The sequence below is a fragment of the Patagioenas fasciata genome, chromosome 1 (assembly GCF_037038585.1).
Source record: "Patagioenas fasciata isolate bPatFas1 chromosome 1, bPatFas1.hap1, whole genome shotgun sequence".
Taxonomy (NCBI): domain Eukaryota; kingdom Metazoa; phylum Chordata; class Aves; order Columbiformes; family Columbidae; genus Patagioenas; species Patagioenas fasciata.
The window spans coordinates 47,153,616-47,169,921 of record NC_092520.1 but is presented as its reverse complement, the minus strand read 5'-3'; the positions used below and the strand labels follow the sequence as shown (position 1 = coordinate 47,169,921).

At 36.1% G+C, this 16,306-nt stretch overlaps 1 protein-coding gene across 6 annotated transcripts in view; it reads left to right on the top strand.

The window, feature by feature from the left end:
* RBM26 (RNA binding motif protein 26) overlaps window positions 1-16,306 on the top strand; it is a 65,067-nt gene that overhangs the window by 7,668 nt on the left and 41,093 nt on the right. For 3 of the 6 annotated variants that reach the window (XM_071806510.1, XM_071806512.1, XM_071806527.1), the window contains exons 2-9: window positions 5,315-5,433; window positions 5,972-6,108; window positions 6,990-7,078; window positions 7,651-7,889; window positions 9,572-9,832; window positions 12,342-12,581; window positions 15,219-15,386; window positions 15,741-15,881. In XM_071806510.1, coding sequence (XP_071662611.1) covers window positions 5,315-5,433; window positions 5,972-6,108; window positions 6,990-7,078; window positions 7,651-7,889; window positions 9,572-9,832; window positions 12,342-12,581; window positions 15,219-15,386; window positions 15,741-15,881 — 1,394 coding nt within the window. The remainder of the gene's footprint in view (window positions 1-5,314; window positions 5,434-5,971; window positions 6,109-6,989; window positions 7,079-7,650; window positions 7,890-9,571; window positions 9,833-12,341; window positions 12,582-15,218; window positions 15,387-15,740; window positions 15,882-16,306) is intronic. The other 3 variants (XM_071806521.1, XM_065858382.2, XM_065857616.2) reach the window with 3 other exon arrangements.

Below are 16,306 nucleotides of genomic sequence, written 5' to 3'. Positions count from 1 at the left end.
TGGGTAGATTGAGTGGTATTTAATGAATTGCAAAGTAAGCAATTAAAAAATTACTGTACAGAGAACCAGGTCCTCTTCAGCCAAATTATTTCCCCCTTCTCAAACATTCATTATTTTAAAATAAATATATATGGCTCAAATTTACTCATAAAAAGTACATTTTTTCGGTTTTCTGTATTTGAAATGATAATTTCAAATAATGACTGCAAAACCAGATGAGATCAGAAGGATTTTGGAAGAGGGATTTTGAACTCTTCTGTGAGGTTTGTTGCAGTTGCGTACTCTTGCTCCTACAATTGACCGAAATATTTGACACGGTGTTACTTTGCTTTTTGAAACTTTCCTCTGGTGGTTAACAGTTGGGGATATCCAGATCACTCTCTGAAGAACATGTAGAGCTCTAGCAAGAGAGTTCTTCCATCTATGCCTGTGTATTAAATACTGTTTATTAAAGCAGGATGAGCAGAACAATCTTCCTTGTTTATTTTATAGCCGTAGTCACTGTATATTCTTTGACTGATACAGACTCTGCAAAAAAAGCATTACTAAAGGGAAAAAACATTTAGCATTACTAGTTAGGAACATACATTCAGCAAGATGGTGTAAGAAAATAAGCTGTGGTGTTTAATTGTAGCAGTTCCTGGGATGTGCTTGCTGCAGTAGAAATAAGTGCATATTGCTTTTGCCAACTGGTTTTTGTTTGTTAAAGCAAGCATGAAAAAGAAAACAGGAGGAGAAATTTGTGTTATTACTGCTTGTAGCACACACCTACAAAAAGTTGAAGGGATGTAGATATGGGATTCAAAGGTGAGAAATGTTAATTTACATGTTTAAATGCATGTGAATGTTTTTCTAGTAGCCATATTATAGCGTAAGAATGAAGTTATGTCTAAATTTGTCACATTTTTGATGTGTAGATTCCATTTATGCTCAGATCTGTGGCATATTCACTGCACCATATTCAAGTTAAGCTAAGTATTCAAACCTGTACCTAATAACTGAAAGTGTGTGTCATTCAGCGAACACTAGACTTGAAACATAAATTTAATTTTGAATGCTACTTAGACTGTTTGAAATGTGTAGGTGGTATTCTGATTTTTCTAATTTTTCTGAATTGTCAGTTAAGGACCATGCCTTTATTAATTTTATAATCTGCAAGAATATGTCTTGATATATACTGTATGATAAATCCTTGTGCTGCACAATATGTTTTGCTGCCATCAGCTTGAGTGCCTTTTCTGTTTTCTTTGAGGTGACATCACTTAATAAAACAATGTCATCTATCAGAGCATAAAATACAAGAGAGAGAGAGATACAGAAAAACTGATAAAGCTAACTCAGAATGGGTGAAACGTCTACGTATGCAGAACACAGATACAGCAAACATATTGCATAATATTCACACAGAGTGGCTACTATTCTGTAAGAAAATACTGTCAAACAGAAGAACATAAGAACTTGTTTTATCAGAAAAGCTCCAGGCCCCTGTAATCCAAACCAGCAGATTGTGATTAAACCAAAGGATGGAGAATATATAGACAACATTTCAGAATTCAGTTTGAATGAAAAAGTAAAAAGGAATTGCTTTAAAAAAGGAGCTCTCCCCCAAACAAAACCATGAACAATAATATCTAGAATTCTAATAGCTATGAAGAACAGAAATTTTCCAGCAGACTTCCTGTATTCACAATTCTGTAAAGTTTAAAAACCTTTTTACTTCATGAGATCAGTTATTCCTCTCTTCTGCCACTTGGAGTTGCTAGCAATTTAATTTTAGCATCATCTTTAGGAAAAAAAAAAAAAGCAAAGCATTTTATAAGAATCTGAAAAGAAGTAAAAGATCAGACTATAATCCTGTTAAATCCATCTAAAATACTAGCTGGAGAAACAAGCATTGTCTTCACAGTAGTGTGGAGAAAACACATCGTTTTTTGTTTTTTTTTTCCAAGCTTTGAACAACAGGGATAGAAGGGGAGACTTCTGTTTCAAGTCAGTAGATTAAAAAGTAAGTCAGCCTTCAGCTGTGTAAAGATCATTTGCAGTTTAATTTTAAAAAGTGAAATCATGTAAAATCTTGTTGTCAATTTACAGAAACATTTTCTCCATCTCTACCACAAAATGGATTGTATTCATTATTGCTTAATTAGCATCAATTTGAAGTAATTTGCCTGTTATTATTTCTTTATAAATAGTTTTTTTTGAATAGCCAAAATAAATACAGTTTTAACTTAAAAGCATCTAAGTTCTTCCTGTTGGGGAACTTCTACACTGACATATTGAATAATGATAATAGATTTCAGTACAATGTTTTGCATTGTTCACATGAGCTTGTATTGCATACAGACTGATAAAGGACAGGACTGCCACAGGAGAAAGTGATCCTCTGTTTTGTGAATTAAAATTACATTTTTATTTAGAATATTTTCTTGAGAGCATCTTGGAGTTGGGTGGATGGATTGAAACTCTGAAATCATTCTGAGGTGGACAATATTGCAAAAATTTCCAAAATTGTCATTGGTGGGGAGGGAGGAAAGTGCCAGTTGTTTTAGTTAAACATGTTTGTTTGGTTGTTCTTTGGGTTTTGGGGGTGTTTGTTTGTTTGTTTGTTTGTTTTTTGTTACACCTTTTGGATTCTAGGTGGTTTTCCAGATGAAATTTCACATTTTTTACTGTGCTCATAAGAGAGGAACTAATTTAAACTGAGTATGAGGTTGTTGTGTAGTCACTACTGTAGGAGCTAGAGAATTAAAGTACATTGCAGTAGCTAACAGCAGTGGTTTTTTACCATATAGTGGGTTTTTACCATATAGACTGACTTTTTTTTTTTTTACACTAAATAATTTTGAGTGCATGTGTCATCATTTAAATCAGTAGTAGCTGATTTTGAACAGTGACAGCTGATGTTCATATTATCAGATGAGAACCAGATTTGTGAAAATGGAAATAAAACAATTCAGCTTGTAATGTCATACCTGATTTTTGTGGAGAATAGAAAGGAGAAGAAAAGAATTTAGGATTATCATATGAATAGTGTCCCCTCCCCCCAAGATTTCTTTTCCTGTAATGACTATAGATAGATAATATGAAAATAGCATGCTAATTTTCTGAGTCATGATTCAGCATGAAACTGGGAGAGGACTGAAAATCTTCTGTAGTGATGTTGAAATAGCATTAAGGAACCATAAAAAAGGGAGAAGAAAAAAAAAAAGAAAACAATTTTATAAATTCACGCATTGAGAAGTTACAAAATGCTGGTGTTTGGGCCTCCTAGGGGCTGTACTGGATGAGGACCCTCACTGCAGCCTCTGAGGAAAACTCTGTTCAGTGTCAGGCTTCCAGCTCATCTGCTTGCATGGTGTGCTCAGGTACAACCTCAAAGAGACTGTGCTGTGCCACTGCTCTTGCTGTGGGTTATTTATGTGCCTGCCTCAGAGATGACCTGGTGCTTGGACAGCATTTGCTTCTGAATAAAGAACTGTTAAATCTGAATGGGGGCAAACCAGATGTGATAGTGTAAGGAAAACAATTCTGCATTTTGTCAGTTTGGTATGTGCGCGTTCTTCTGGAATGTAGACTTTATTGTGAGCTCCCATCTCCTGTATCTGTGAATAATGGAGGCTAATACAGAATACTGTGCTATGTCCTCTAAGAGCTCAAGTTGCTTTTACAGCATGAATTGAAATTCTGCTGTTGGCCTCTTTCTAAAGGATGCTGAGTTATGTTTGAAGCTTTGACCTTTAACTTCAGAGCACTCTGTGCTGGGCCCAGACTACCCAGAGGATCTCCTGAGAATGAATGCTGACGGATCTGCTTCCTTTGCCTAGTGGATGTATTTGCACGGAGGGTGTTGCTTGCTGTGCCGGAGACAGCTTCTTTGGATAGAGGAATTAGGGAGCCTGATATGGGGAAGGGTTTGGTTTCTTCTGCCCAATGTCTAAAATATATTTCATTTAAATGATCGATGGTCATATTTGTAATTAAACTTCAGCATTGAAATGTCACTTAGTTAAATGTGGAAGACATTGAGGAACTGCAGTTTTATTCCATCGTTGTGACTAGTGGACCTCTGTGCTGGAACAGTATTTGTGTGATATTCATATTTGATGAAGCTCCCTGACCACAGTTTGATTTACTTCTCAGTTATTTTTTCTAGAAGAACGTACAGTTAGGATGCATCAGTGCAATTTTTTTCCACTTGTAGTTTTTTAAAACACTAGTATTAACTTGGGTCACCACTAAAGCCAGCTGTTTGTGTCACATGATCAGCATGTGTGTGTTAAATCCTGCCCAGTTTTGTGGGGTCTGAGGTCTTCCTTTGGTTAGTGCTAACTAATGGGATTAAATGGTTTAACAAAACGTTGCGGTTCTACCTGATAAGCCATTTTCTAACCATTTCATTAGTTACTGGTTTTGCATTATGAAGTGTGAAATGGTTTTCTGCAGTGTTCTCACTTGCTTTGGCAGGTTTTGCTTTTCAAGATCACTACAAAGTTCATTGTCCATTACTATTCATGAAACTTAAAAAGCTATATCAGTTAAATAATGTTCTACTTAATGTGGATATACAGCTTACTCTGTTCCAAGTTCTTTGTTGATGTGCATGAGACCATAGGTTTCTGCCCTGAAGTGTTCCATACTAAAATTGATTGAATTTAGATGTTGAAAATAGATAATGATCCCCTAAATTTCACTTTATTGTCTGTGTACCTCTTACAGAAATGTCCATGATAATATTGTGTGAACACTTTCCTTAGACTTTTGAAATTAAGATTTTTCAGTTAATCTGCTTTTTGTGGTGTTCATATGTAGGTAGTAATAAGATTCTTTAAAAACACATTTAAGCGAAAGAGTCTCTGAGAGTCTGAATTTTTTTATAGTGTAGATCACTTCTGCAGTGTCATTGTATTCATTTGTATTTAGGTAGACTGACTTTTCCCCACTAGCAGTCACTTAGTGTTATGCTTATAATTACTGATTTAAAAATTGAGAAATTGTGGAAGTATCTGTTATGTTTGTAATTGTTTTTAAGACTATTAGGCAGTGGAGCTGTTTCATTCTTGAAGTTTGCTACGAGGTGCTCTGTGGAATATTGTTTGGAAATATTCTGCTTCTCTAGAAAAGAAAGGTGATGCTTAGTGATCTTATGTATCTGGACTCCATATTTAAAAAAAAAAAACACAACAAACAACTTTGAGTGTTTTTCAATTACTTTGATAAGAAATGTTTTCGTTCTCTATATGTATTGGCCATACCAGTTTAAGACATTAACTTCTGTAATGTAATTGCTGCTTTTTTTTAATTGATGTATTTGCAGATGTGATGCAGATCCATCTGCCCTAGCTAAGTATGTTCTGGCTTTGGTAAAGAAGGATAAAAGTGAAAAGGAACTGAAGGCATTGTGTGTTGATCAGCTGGATGTATTTCTTCAGAAAGGTATGGTCTTTGTCATAACAGTTAAGCTTGAGTAAAAATTCTGTCTTGTTTAATTCATTCAAATAATCTTTTACCATAGAATTGTGTGCTTATCTCTTTATTAGCTTTGTTACTTTGAAATATGTAATTCAATTTTAATGAAGTAATTTGTTTTAAAAAACATACATAGGACAATATGCATATATGTTTTGTGTCTGTTTATATTCCTTGGAGAGAATTATGAATGTTAAGAGTTATTGCCAGAATTAGAAGTGTTGGAGCACTGTATATATTGCAGAAATATTTTTCCAGATATTTTATAGAGAGCCATCAAATAATTCAAGGATTTTAACCTTTGTGAAACATTGTCATTGTTGACATGTGTCTTGACCCTGTAAATATCCTTTTTAAATATAAAATTATCAGCTGAGTATTTAAAAATAATACTCTTCGTTGTTTTAACTTTTTGGTAAACGTTTATTTGAAAAAATATTTATTTTTAAAGCAAATGTTAACTGAAATTTTGAATAATGGATATTTGTACACTCTTTACTTTTAGAAACTCAAATATTCGTGGAAAAACTGTTTGATGCTGTGAATACAAAAAGCTATCTACCTCCACCAGAACAGCCATCATCAGGAAGCCTGAAAGTAGAATTTTTTCAGCACCAAGAAAAAGAGACAAAAAAAGAAGAGGTAGGCACTGATTTTATTTTAAATCTATGTATTTTTTCTTCTTCTGTGTAGTTTGCTGATGTGGTTCACTTTCTTTGTGCTTATTATTTATTTATAAAAGTTCCCAAGCTTATACTACAGCATTAAAATACATCAGAAGATTTGTGCCTAATATGTTGAAGTACTGCTGCACAATTTTTCACATCATAAGTGGGTGCTTCAAAGGTAAACCAAAGTGGTTCTGACTAGGGAAATGTAAATAATGTTACTGAGTAGTGTAGGCGTTGCAGTACAACCTACATTAGTTCTTTGCTCAGGATTGCTGTTGCAGTTATGCTGCCCTTTAATTCAGCATAAATCCAGGATGCTGTTCCAAATGGCAGTCCTCATTCCTCCAGCTGCTTGATCTAAATAGCATTCTTATTATAAAACAAGTGTTTATGTTGTTCTTTGAGCCAGAAGAGTAGGTTTGTCCTTTTCAACAACAGCCAGGGTTTGGCAGCATGTAGATGTTTAACTGTGATCTGAATCAGCTAACCTGCTGATGAAGAAGAGACCTTACTGTGTGAATTGTTGAACATTCATGTCTCGCCAGATCTGTCCTTCCATCTTAGTATGGATTTTTGTCCACCTGTAGCAAAAGCAGATGTATTTTCAGTGCAGCACAATAAGGATTGCTTATGCTGCTTTATTTTCTCCCACCTTGTGCTTTGAATATTCCTAGAAATAGAAATCTAATGTTATGAAGATTCTTTAATTGTATTAGATACAAAAACATTGTTTCAGTTCAGTGTTATTGCTGACTTGGCTCAGCATTTTGAAGTTTTTGTTGTTATTTGATGGTGCAGAAGTCTTTAATAGTGCACTCACGTTTTGATCTAATGTATATACTATAAATTCAGATAGTTAAAGAGGAAGAACGAGAGAAAAAGTTTTCTAGAAGATTAAATCACAGTCCTCCTCAGTCAAGTTCTCGCTACAGAGATACCAGGTAATGACTTCTGTTTCACCTTTTGTACTGTATCAGTAATTAGATGGATTTGGATTTTTATAGTGTTACTAAATTATTTCCTTTCTGTATGGTCACCTAATAAGCCTAAAAATAAGACTTCTATATATGTGTGGTTAAATCGTGAATATATAAGTGGCAGTGTAAACAGTCTCTAAGTTGTGTATAACTATGACTTTTGAGTTTTATGATGCATTTTTGTTACATTAAAATTTGTTATGTTGCAATTATTCTGTTCATTATTGAGATTGGATTGTGATAATTTTAATTTAGAAACCTTTTTACTGTTTCCAATGTGGGGAAGGTGCACTATTGTGCAGAAAAAGTGTTTTACACACATTTTAAAATCCTAGGGATGGTAAAAGTAGAATGAATAAACAAAATAAAATGATTTAAAAAAATCTTCAAAGAAGAAAGGAAGTGGTATAGTTAGATTTCATCTATAGTTTTTCTCTAGTTTTCTATTGCTATTACTTTAAATTTTTAAAGGTAGCTAAGTTTTTGCAGTGAGACTTAAAAATTCTTGTAATTGACCTACAACATTACATGTTTAGAAGCCGTGATGAAAGGAAAAAAGATGAACGTTCTCGAAAGAGAGATTATGACCGAAATCCTCCCAGAAGAGATTCCTACAGGGATCGATACAACAGAAGAAGGGGGAGGAGTCGGAGCTACAGCAGGAGTCGAAGTAGAAGTTGGAGCAAAGAAAGATTGCGGGATCGGGATCGAGACCGGAGCAGAAGCCGGAGCAGAACACGAAGCAGAGGTACCAACAGTTGGTCTCTGAAACACGGTGAATGTTGCCTACAAAATTTAGACACTAAGCTTAAACACTGTGTTCAAGTTGTACCAAAATTTCCTCTATTGTTCTTGTATCTTTGTCAAAATTTGGTTTGGTTTTCTGTGGAAATAAGGCTTTTGTGATCATGTTTCAGTGTTTGTTTTCCGCTCTTTCCCTCCGCTCTTCTTTAATACCTTTGACTGTGTTGGCCACTTCTAAGCAATGTTGTAAGAGAGGCAGAAAAATCCAAGTTAAGGGCATTTCATTAAGGTTTAGGAAACTCAGAGTTTTGTTTGGGAAGATACAGAAATTATTACCCACTCCTTGGTGTCATAGGCAAGGACTGACATTATTACAGTAAATGTTTGCATTTGCAAATGTATCTGTAGGACCTAAGGCTTCAGTACAGTAGTTTTTTAAATTAAGCTTTAAAAACAGAGCTGGATTTTCAGCTGAAGAGAGTGGTTTTTTTCCCCCAGTAGTTGTTATTGATAAATTGACAAAGAGCATTGAGAGTAATTTTATAATCTCTTTACTGTGTTTTAGACAAAGTAGAGGTAAAAAATTAGTCTGATTTAAGTCTCCTGTGTGTTGTATTCTTTCTGTAGAGTGGACCTTTCTAAATCAGCCTTTAAAGTAGGAATGTGGAGTTTCTGAGAATAGTCAAGCAGATATTTTCCGAACAACTTATGAACGAGGAAGTTAATTAGCATATGACTGTTTAACTAAAATATTACGTGATTAAATCTTAATTCAAGGATTATTTTACATAAACTGCAATGGTAATATAGACAATATAGTGAAAGCTTTGTTTCTTTTTCTAAGCACATTAAGAAAATTATGGTTTGCGCACAATTACATACTATCTTTAAGACATTTTTATTAATGTTCCTTCAATGAGGGGTTGTTTAAGTCTACTGATCTATTTCATGAGGGAATTCTTCTGTCTTAATCTGGATACTTACTGTTTATTTGATGGTAATACTAGAAAATTAATGTAACAGCTTGTATGTATTCAGAATAAAAGGTCATGTCACTGCTATATCTGGTCTCTCCAGTCACGTCAAAGCAGGTAAAATGGAGATAAGCAACTTGAAGATATAACAGTTACAGTGTCTTGAAGCATGAAAGATGTGTAACTTTTGTAATATTTTCAAGTGGCGGCTATCTTTTTCTTGCCTATTGCTTTTCTATATTGAGAATAATTTTCTATCTGAAGTTCTTAGAATAAACGTAGCACTACAGAAGATGTACTCTGCTTGAAGTTGAACAGGGTTTCTGCTGTATTGTGGGTATAGCTGTTAATAAAATGGCCCAGCAGCTGACTGTGTAATTTAAGGTGATTATTTTTCTGATTAAACCTTTGGAATGAAGAATCCTGGAATAGTTGAGGTTGGAAGACACCTCTGAAGGTGATACCTTCCAACACCCCTTCTCAAAGCCTGTAAACTGGAAGAAGTTGCTTAGGACCCTGTCCAGTTGGGTTATAAATAACTCTGAGGGTGGTGACTCTACAGGCTCTTTGGGCAACCTGTAGAATGTTTCAATTATCACTTTTATATTTTGAGTTGAACGGGTGTGGAATAAAGATACTTATATAGCTTAGTGGCTGTTTCTGAAGAAAATATACAGAAGGAGCTATGTGTAACTATGTTTTTTTGGTTGTGTTTTGTTTTTTTTTTTTTTTTTTACAGATAGGGATCTGGTAAAGCCAAAATACGATATGGATAGAGCAGATCCATTAGAGAACAATTATACTCCAGTTTCTTCTGTGACAAGTATTTCATCTGGCCACTACCCTGTCCCTACACTGAGCAGCACTATTACTGTTATTGCTCCTGCTCATCATGGAAATAACACTACTGAAAGCTGGTCAGAGTTCCATGAAGAGCAGCTGGACCACAACTCCTATGGAAGACCTCCGCTGCCAAAGAAACGCTGTAGAGATTATGATGGTAAGTCTGTATTTTTTTCAATTGCTTCCTGCAACTCTGTTTGGTCCCTTTCTGAAAAGACCTTTCTTTTCTTAATCTCCTCTAGTACTTTTTTTTTTTTTGTTACACGATTCTTGAATGCAAATGTTATCTCACTTTTTATTAATTTAGCTGGTAGACAGCTTGCTTTATTAGTGTTTTTATTGGTATTTCAGTTACTAGAATTATTTTATATAGATGAAACATAATGTATATTAAAAATTATTCTAAAAAATCCAGTTTTACCCAGTTTTTCTGTCTTACGTTCAAGCCAAATGCTGTATTTCAGAGTTTTGACCATGATTAGCACCTTACTGACCTCATCATTTTTTTATTCCATCCAATCTTAAGAGGTAATTTTTAACTAGGAACATCTAGACCTGCAACTTCCCAGGCTCATGTTAACCAATTTTTTCCACGTAGGTGTTTCTTGAAATTGATTGGGTTTTTTTGCATATCTGTGTCTTAAGCTATCATTTTGCATGTCTTGTGCCAAAATCCATGCAAGATGCTGTGTCAGTTGGCAGTGACTTACCTAAATTCAAGCCATTTGACCTGTTAGCTCAAGAGTTTAAATTTCCCCCTAAAGTTTTTCCTAAGGGTTTTTTTTTGTTGTTGTTGTATCTCACAATGATGAGTTTAAGATCTAGACCAGTTTACATTCAGAAATCTGATTAGAATAATAATGTGCTGTTTTGTTTTGTTTTAATAAAATGAGAGGCTGAGCTCTCAAGTGTTGGCAGAGTTGTGCTAGTGGAGAATAGCTTTCCCAATGTATGTCATAGTACTGTGAAGTGAGTAGAGTTGTGAAAGTGTGGTTTCATTTTGATGTTTTCTTCTAATGCAAGCTGAGATGCAGAATGTTGTGTCATGGTCTCCCAGCTCTACAGTTTTTTTAGAAAGGAACAACATGTGCAGGCTAATACGCTTTTGAAAAAGTATCTCCAGACATGGCACTGAAACTTTGTATCTTTTAACAGTCTGTCATCTGTAACAGCTTATTATTTCAAATTTCTGAGTATGAAGCAAATGGTAATGTTGGAAAACAGTGATATAGTTTTACTGTTGTGGTGTTTGGTTTTCTTTCCTTATGTTTCTGTTACTGAAATCTTTCCGTAGGATGTCTTTTCCGCTTGCTTTTCTCCTGGCTGTTTGTGTCGCTGTAATCTCACATCTCTCTTCAGTGGCTAGCTGGTTCCAACAGGGTGCTCTTCTTCACTGTACTTTCACATTTTCTATTTGACTCTCTGCAGAACTTGTGGTTTTCCTTAACATTTCAATTTAGTATGTTCTGTAACTCTTCCTGAAGGTGAGGTAATGCAGACTACTTTTCAGCATCAGGTTTTGAGGAAGGAGACACTTGGCTTTCTTCCTCTTTTACCAGAAGATATTTTGAACTTTTACCCCCATATTGTACTATATATTTTTTTGTTTGTGGGGGCTGTTCCTAAACAGTTAATTGTAGAATGGTTGGTATTGGAAGGCACCTTTAAAGGTTGTCTTGTACAACCTCCTGCAATGAGCAGGGACATCTTCAACTAGATCACGTTGCTCAGAGCCCTGTCCAACCTGACCTGGAATGTCTCCAGGGATGGAGGCATCTACCACCTCTCTGGGCAACCCCATAGTAAAAAAACTTGTTTTTATATCTAGCTTAAATTGATTCTGCTTTAGTTTAAAACTGTTACCCATGTGCTATTGCTACAGACCCTACTGAAAAGTCTGTTTCCATCTTTCTTACAACCTCCTGGTAGGTACTGAAAGGCCCAATAACGTCTCCCCAGAACCTTCTCCAGGCTGAACAACCCCAACCCTTTCCTCACAGGGCAGGTGTTCCATCCCTCTGATCATTTTCATGGCCCTCCTCTGCGCTCGCTCCAGTGTTTTACTTGCTTGTGGACTAAGTGAATGCGTATTTATTTTTATGTATCTGTACATAATTAATATTTACATATGTATGCATATAGACACATATACAATACATATATAGGTAAACAACGAAAAATTTTGCTCTTACATAATCACATACTATGACAAAATATTCTAAATCTTCCTGAAATAATTGCAGAGGAGAAAAAAGTGGAATGAATATTCTCATGTTAGAATTTTATAATATTAACTTCTAACTTTAATAGGGGTTTCTCAGTCCCAATATCTGCACTTTTTACTTCGAAGCACTGTGGTTTTTTTGATGTGATAACACCCAGATTTCATTCTTTGCTTTCACATTTTGTTACAATTCAGTGCAGAATTAATTCTTCAAGAAAATCTGAGTCCTATATTTATTCTGCTAGAATGTAGCTGCAGTCTTCCTGTGTGCTGACCGTTAAAATAAATCGTCAATTTAATGTGCTAATATAAATTTTTGTTGGTATGAGAAGCTTCTAATGTATGAACTGTTGCATTACACATAGATAATCTCTAATTTACTCTGAATCAAACTACAGCTGTTGAATACTGACAACAATTCTTTTTGGTTTTGCTGTTTCAGAAAAGGGTTTTTGTATGAGAGGAGACATGTGCCCTTTTGATCATGGAAGTGATCCAGTAGTGGTAGAAGATGTGAATCTTCCTGGCATTCTCCCTTTCCCAGCACAACCTCCTGTTGTCGAAGGACCACCTCCTCCTGGACTTCCTCCTCCGCCACCCATTCTGAGTCCTCCTCCTGTTAACCTTAGACCTCCAGTGCCACCACCAGGCCCCTTGCCACCTAGCCTTCCACCTGTAACAGGTAATTAAAACCTATTTTTTTAGTAGAAAAGCCTGGATGTTACTTGAGTTGCATGCATGGCACAAAGCTGTTTTAAGAATGCCAGCTATATTTTAGGAAGTTTTACTGTCTTCTACTATGGCATAGCTTACCCCAAAATATTTTTTAATAGTAATTGTTGCATAGTTGATTGTTGTAAAATTTGTATATTAAATGTCAATCTTGAATATGAGATAATATTTTAGTTGTGTTTAAGCAAAAGCATGGCATGGCAAAACTCAGTTCCTGGAGTTTTATAGGAGTTGTCTGAACTTCTTAGTGTCAGAGGGAAAGGCTGTGGATGTTGTCTTCCTAGACTTTAGTAAAATCTTTGGCACTGTTTCCCACAACATTATCGTGTAGAAGCTGGCTGCTCATGGCTTGGACTTGTATATTCTACACTGTGTAAAAAAACTGGCTGGATGGCTGGGCGCAAAGGGTTGCGGTGAATGGAGTAAAAGCCAGTTGGTGACCAGTCACAAACAGTATTCCTCAGGGCTCAGTATTGTGTCCAGTTCTGTTTAATCTCTTTATCAATGATCTGGATGAGGGGATTGAGTGTACCCTCAGTAAGTTTGCAGACAACACCAAATTGGGCAAGAGTGTTGACCTTCTGGAGGGTAAGAAGACTCTACAGAGGGATCTGGATGGGCTAAGGCAAATTGCATGAGACCAGGGTCCTGCACTTGGGTCACAACAACCCCTGGCAGCACTACAGCCTTGGGGAAGAGTGGCTGGAAAGCTGCCTGGTGGAAAAGGACCTGGGGGTGTTGGTCGACAGCCGCCTGAACGTGAGCCAGCAGTGTGCCCAGGTGGCCAAGAAGGCCAACAGCGTCCTGGCTTGTATCAGGAATAGTGTGCCCAGCAGGACTAGGGAAGTGATTGTCCCCCCGTACTTGGCACTGGTGGGGCTGCACCTGTGTTCAAATCTTGTGTTCAGTTTTGGGCCCCTCACTACAGGAAAGGCGTTGAGGTGCTGGAGCAAGTTCAGAGAAGGGCAATGAAGCTGGTGAACAGTTTGGAGGACAAGTCTGATGAGGAGTGGTTGAAGGAACTGCAGCTGTTTATCCTGGAGAAAAAGAGGCTGAAGGGAGACCTTACAACTCTCTACAGCTACCTGAAAGGAGGTTGTAGCATGGAGGGTGTTGGTCTTTTCTCCCAAGTAACAAGCAATAGGACAAGAGGAAATGGCCTTAAGTTACACCAGGGGAGGCTGAGATTGTTTATTGGTTTAAAAATGTCTTCACAGAAAGGCTTGTGAAGCATTGGAACAGGCTGCCCAGGGAAGTGGTTGAGTCACCATTGCTTGAGGTGTTTAAAAGACATGTAGATGTGGCACTTAGGGACATGGTTTAGTGGTGGACTTGGCAGTGTTAGGTTAACGGTTTAACTTTATGGTCTTACAGGTCTTTTCTCATCTAAATGATCCTATAATGCTATGAAACTGACTACTGTTAGAGAATAATGGAGGATCCTGGAAACCACAGATATTTGGCTTTTCATTTGTAATGCTGAAGAATTCATGACCCCGTCAAATTTATGCCTGAAAATATGTCATTTGCAATTGATTTTGAAACTAAACCCGTAACTAAGAAAATTCTCCCGTTTTTTTGCTCTTTCATTGAAAATTACTTTGGCTCATGTACTAAAACTTACATGAAGACTTGTGTGCCTGGCTGTCATTCCTAAAACAGCAGCTTAGTATTCAATTCTCTTGTGTGGTTTAAAAACTGTTATAAACATTTTTATGTTAAAAATAGTTTAAAACTTTTTTATGTCATTATTCCTTGCTCTCTTTTTTTTTTTAATTAAGTTAGATATCCCACTTGGTAACATTAAAAAACAATTTATATTTGATGTTTCTTGAAAGTTTCTTAAACTGTGTTCATTTCCCATTGATAGTCTATTTAAGTACGAGCTGAACTTACGTATTTCACTTATTAGAGAGAGTAACTGTACTGCTGGGATGATCAGTTCTGCCTCACCTGCTGTTTCCAGCTCTGTGTGGAAGGTCCAAATATGTGACTTTGTATCTTTTTCAAAAAGTGGTTTTGCCAATGGTTAAACTGAAGGTCAGTCTTGGCTGCTCCACTCTGCAAGTGTCATGTTACCTGTTGTAAAAAAAAGTCAAAACAACCAAACAAAAAACCCCTCACCTTTAAGAACGATCTCTTTGACTTTCTACCGGAGTTATAGATATCTTCGGGGGTGTTTGGAAAAATAATTTCAAAAAAGTTAGTTACTGTCATCATAACATATTTGTGTTATATGCTCTTAAAAATAGAATTTGTTTCTTTAAAGCTCTATAAAACTCCCTCAAAGATCTTCTGGTGGTCAAGATGAATACTGGCTTAGCAGTTAAATTTTGCTTATAGAAAGGAAGTGTTTGGAAAAGTGTTAAACTATTTGAATGCTTTTCTCTGTAATCTAAGTTCTCGGTCGTTTGCTGGTAGGGATGTTTTCATATGAATGAATGATACAGCATTGTGTACATGCCCTCTCACCTCTTTTTTTTAAAATGGACTTAAAAACATTTCAGGTCACATTCCTTGTAAGTTGAGTGTAATGTAAGTCTAGTGGATAATAAATGAGTGCCATGATTTCCTTTGTTTTTGACAGGACCACCACCTCCACTTCCCCCATTGCAGCCTGCTGGCATGGATGCTCCCCCAAACTCAGCAACTAGCTCAGTTCCCGCTGTTGTTACAACGGGTATTCATCACCAGCCGCCTCCTGCTCCACCCTCTCTTTTTACAGCAGGTGTAGTACTGAGGCTTTGCCCACAAGGTTTGCTAAATAGAATAACATTGATTCATATTATACTGTAGTTTTTAGAGATTATAATTTTATATTTTGGGGGAAAAAGTTTATATTATTTAGACTGTGACAATAATTTAACACTCTTTTTTTCTAACTTAGTTCAGGACAGAAGTAAACTTTGTGTGTAAAATGTAAAACTTGACAATGGAATAATATTTTCACTGTGTTTAAGCAGGAAACTTGTAATGAGCATTTTTTAGGATAGTGGTTATAGAACTCTTCCATTGTAACTATATCTTGCAATTAAATGGAACGTTATATTTGAAACCTTAGGGGTTTTAACTGCAATTTATTTTAATTAGACAATTTCTTTGTTACCAGAAACGTATGACACAGATGGCTATAATCCAGAAGCTCCAAGTATAACAAATACATCAAGACCTATGTATAGACATAGAGTACATGCCCAAAGACCAAATTTGATAGGACTCACGTCGGGTGATATGGATCTACCACCCAGAGGTACACTCTCAAAGCTATACTTATTTAGTTCATCTTGTTTTCTTACGTTAATGCAGATTGAGGCAGTTTTCAGAGAATGTAATACTGAAAACACTGTATTTTTTAAAGTCTTCTGGAACTAAGACAAGTTCAATTGAATAAGGAATTACGCTCATAGTTGTTTTGTGTGTGTTTTTACAGGTAAAATGAAATTTCTTACTAGAGTATTGCACGGTTAATACTTGACTGTGGTAACTGGTCACTTTGCACTTTTTTTTTTTAATGTAGGTTTACTGTGTTTCTGTTGGTGTATTTTCAGTGAGCAGTCCCTCTTTATGATTCCTATTCTTCAGCAAGAGCCAGTCCTCTCCTACCCGATCCCTAAATCTTGTCTCCTAGGTGTTAGTGATCTGGAGTACTGTACATTTCCTATCATGAGCATTTTT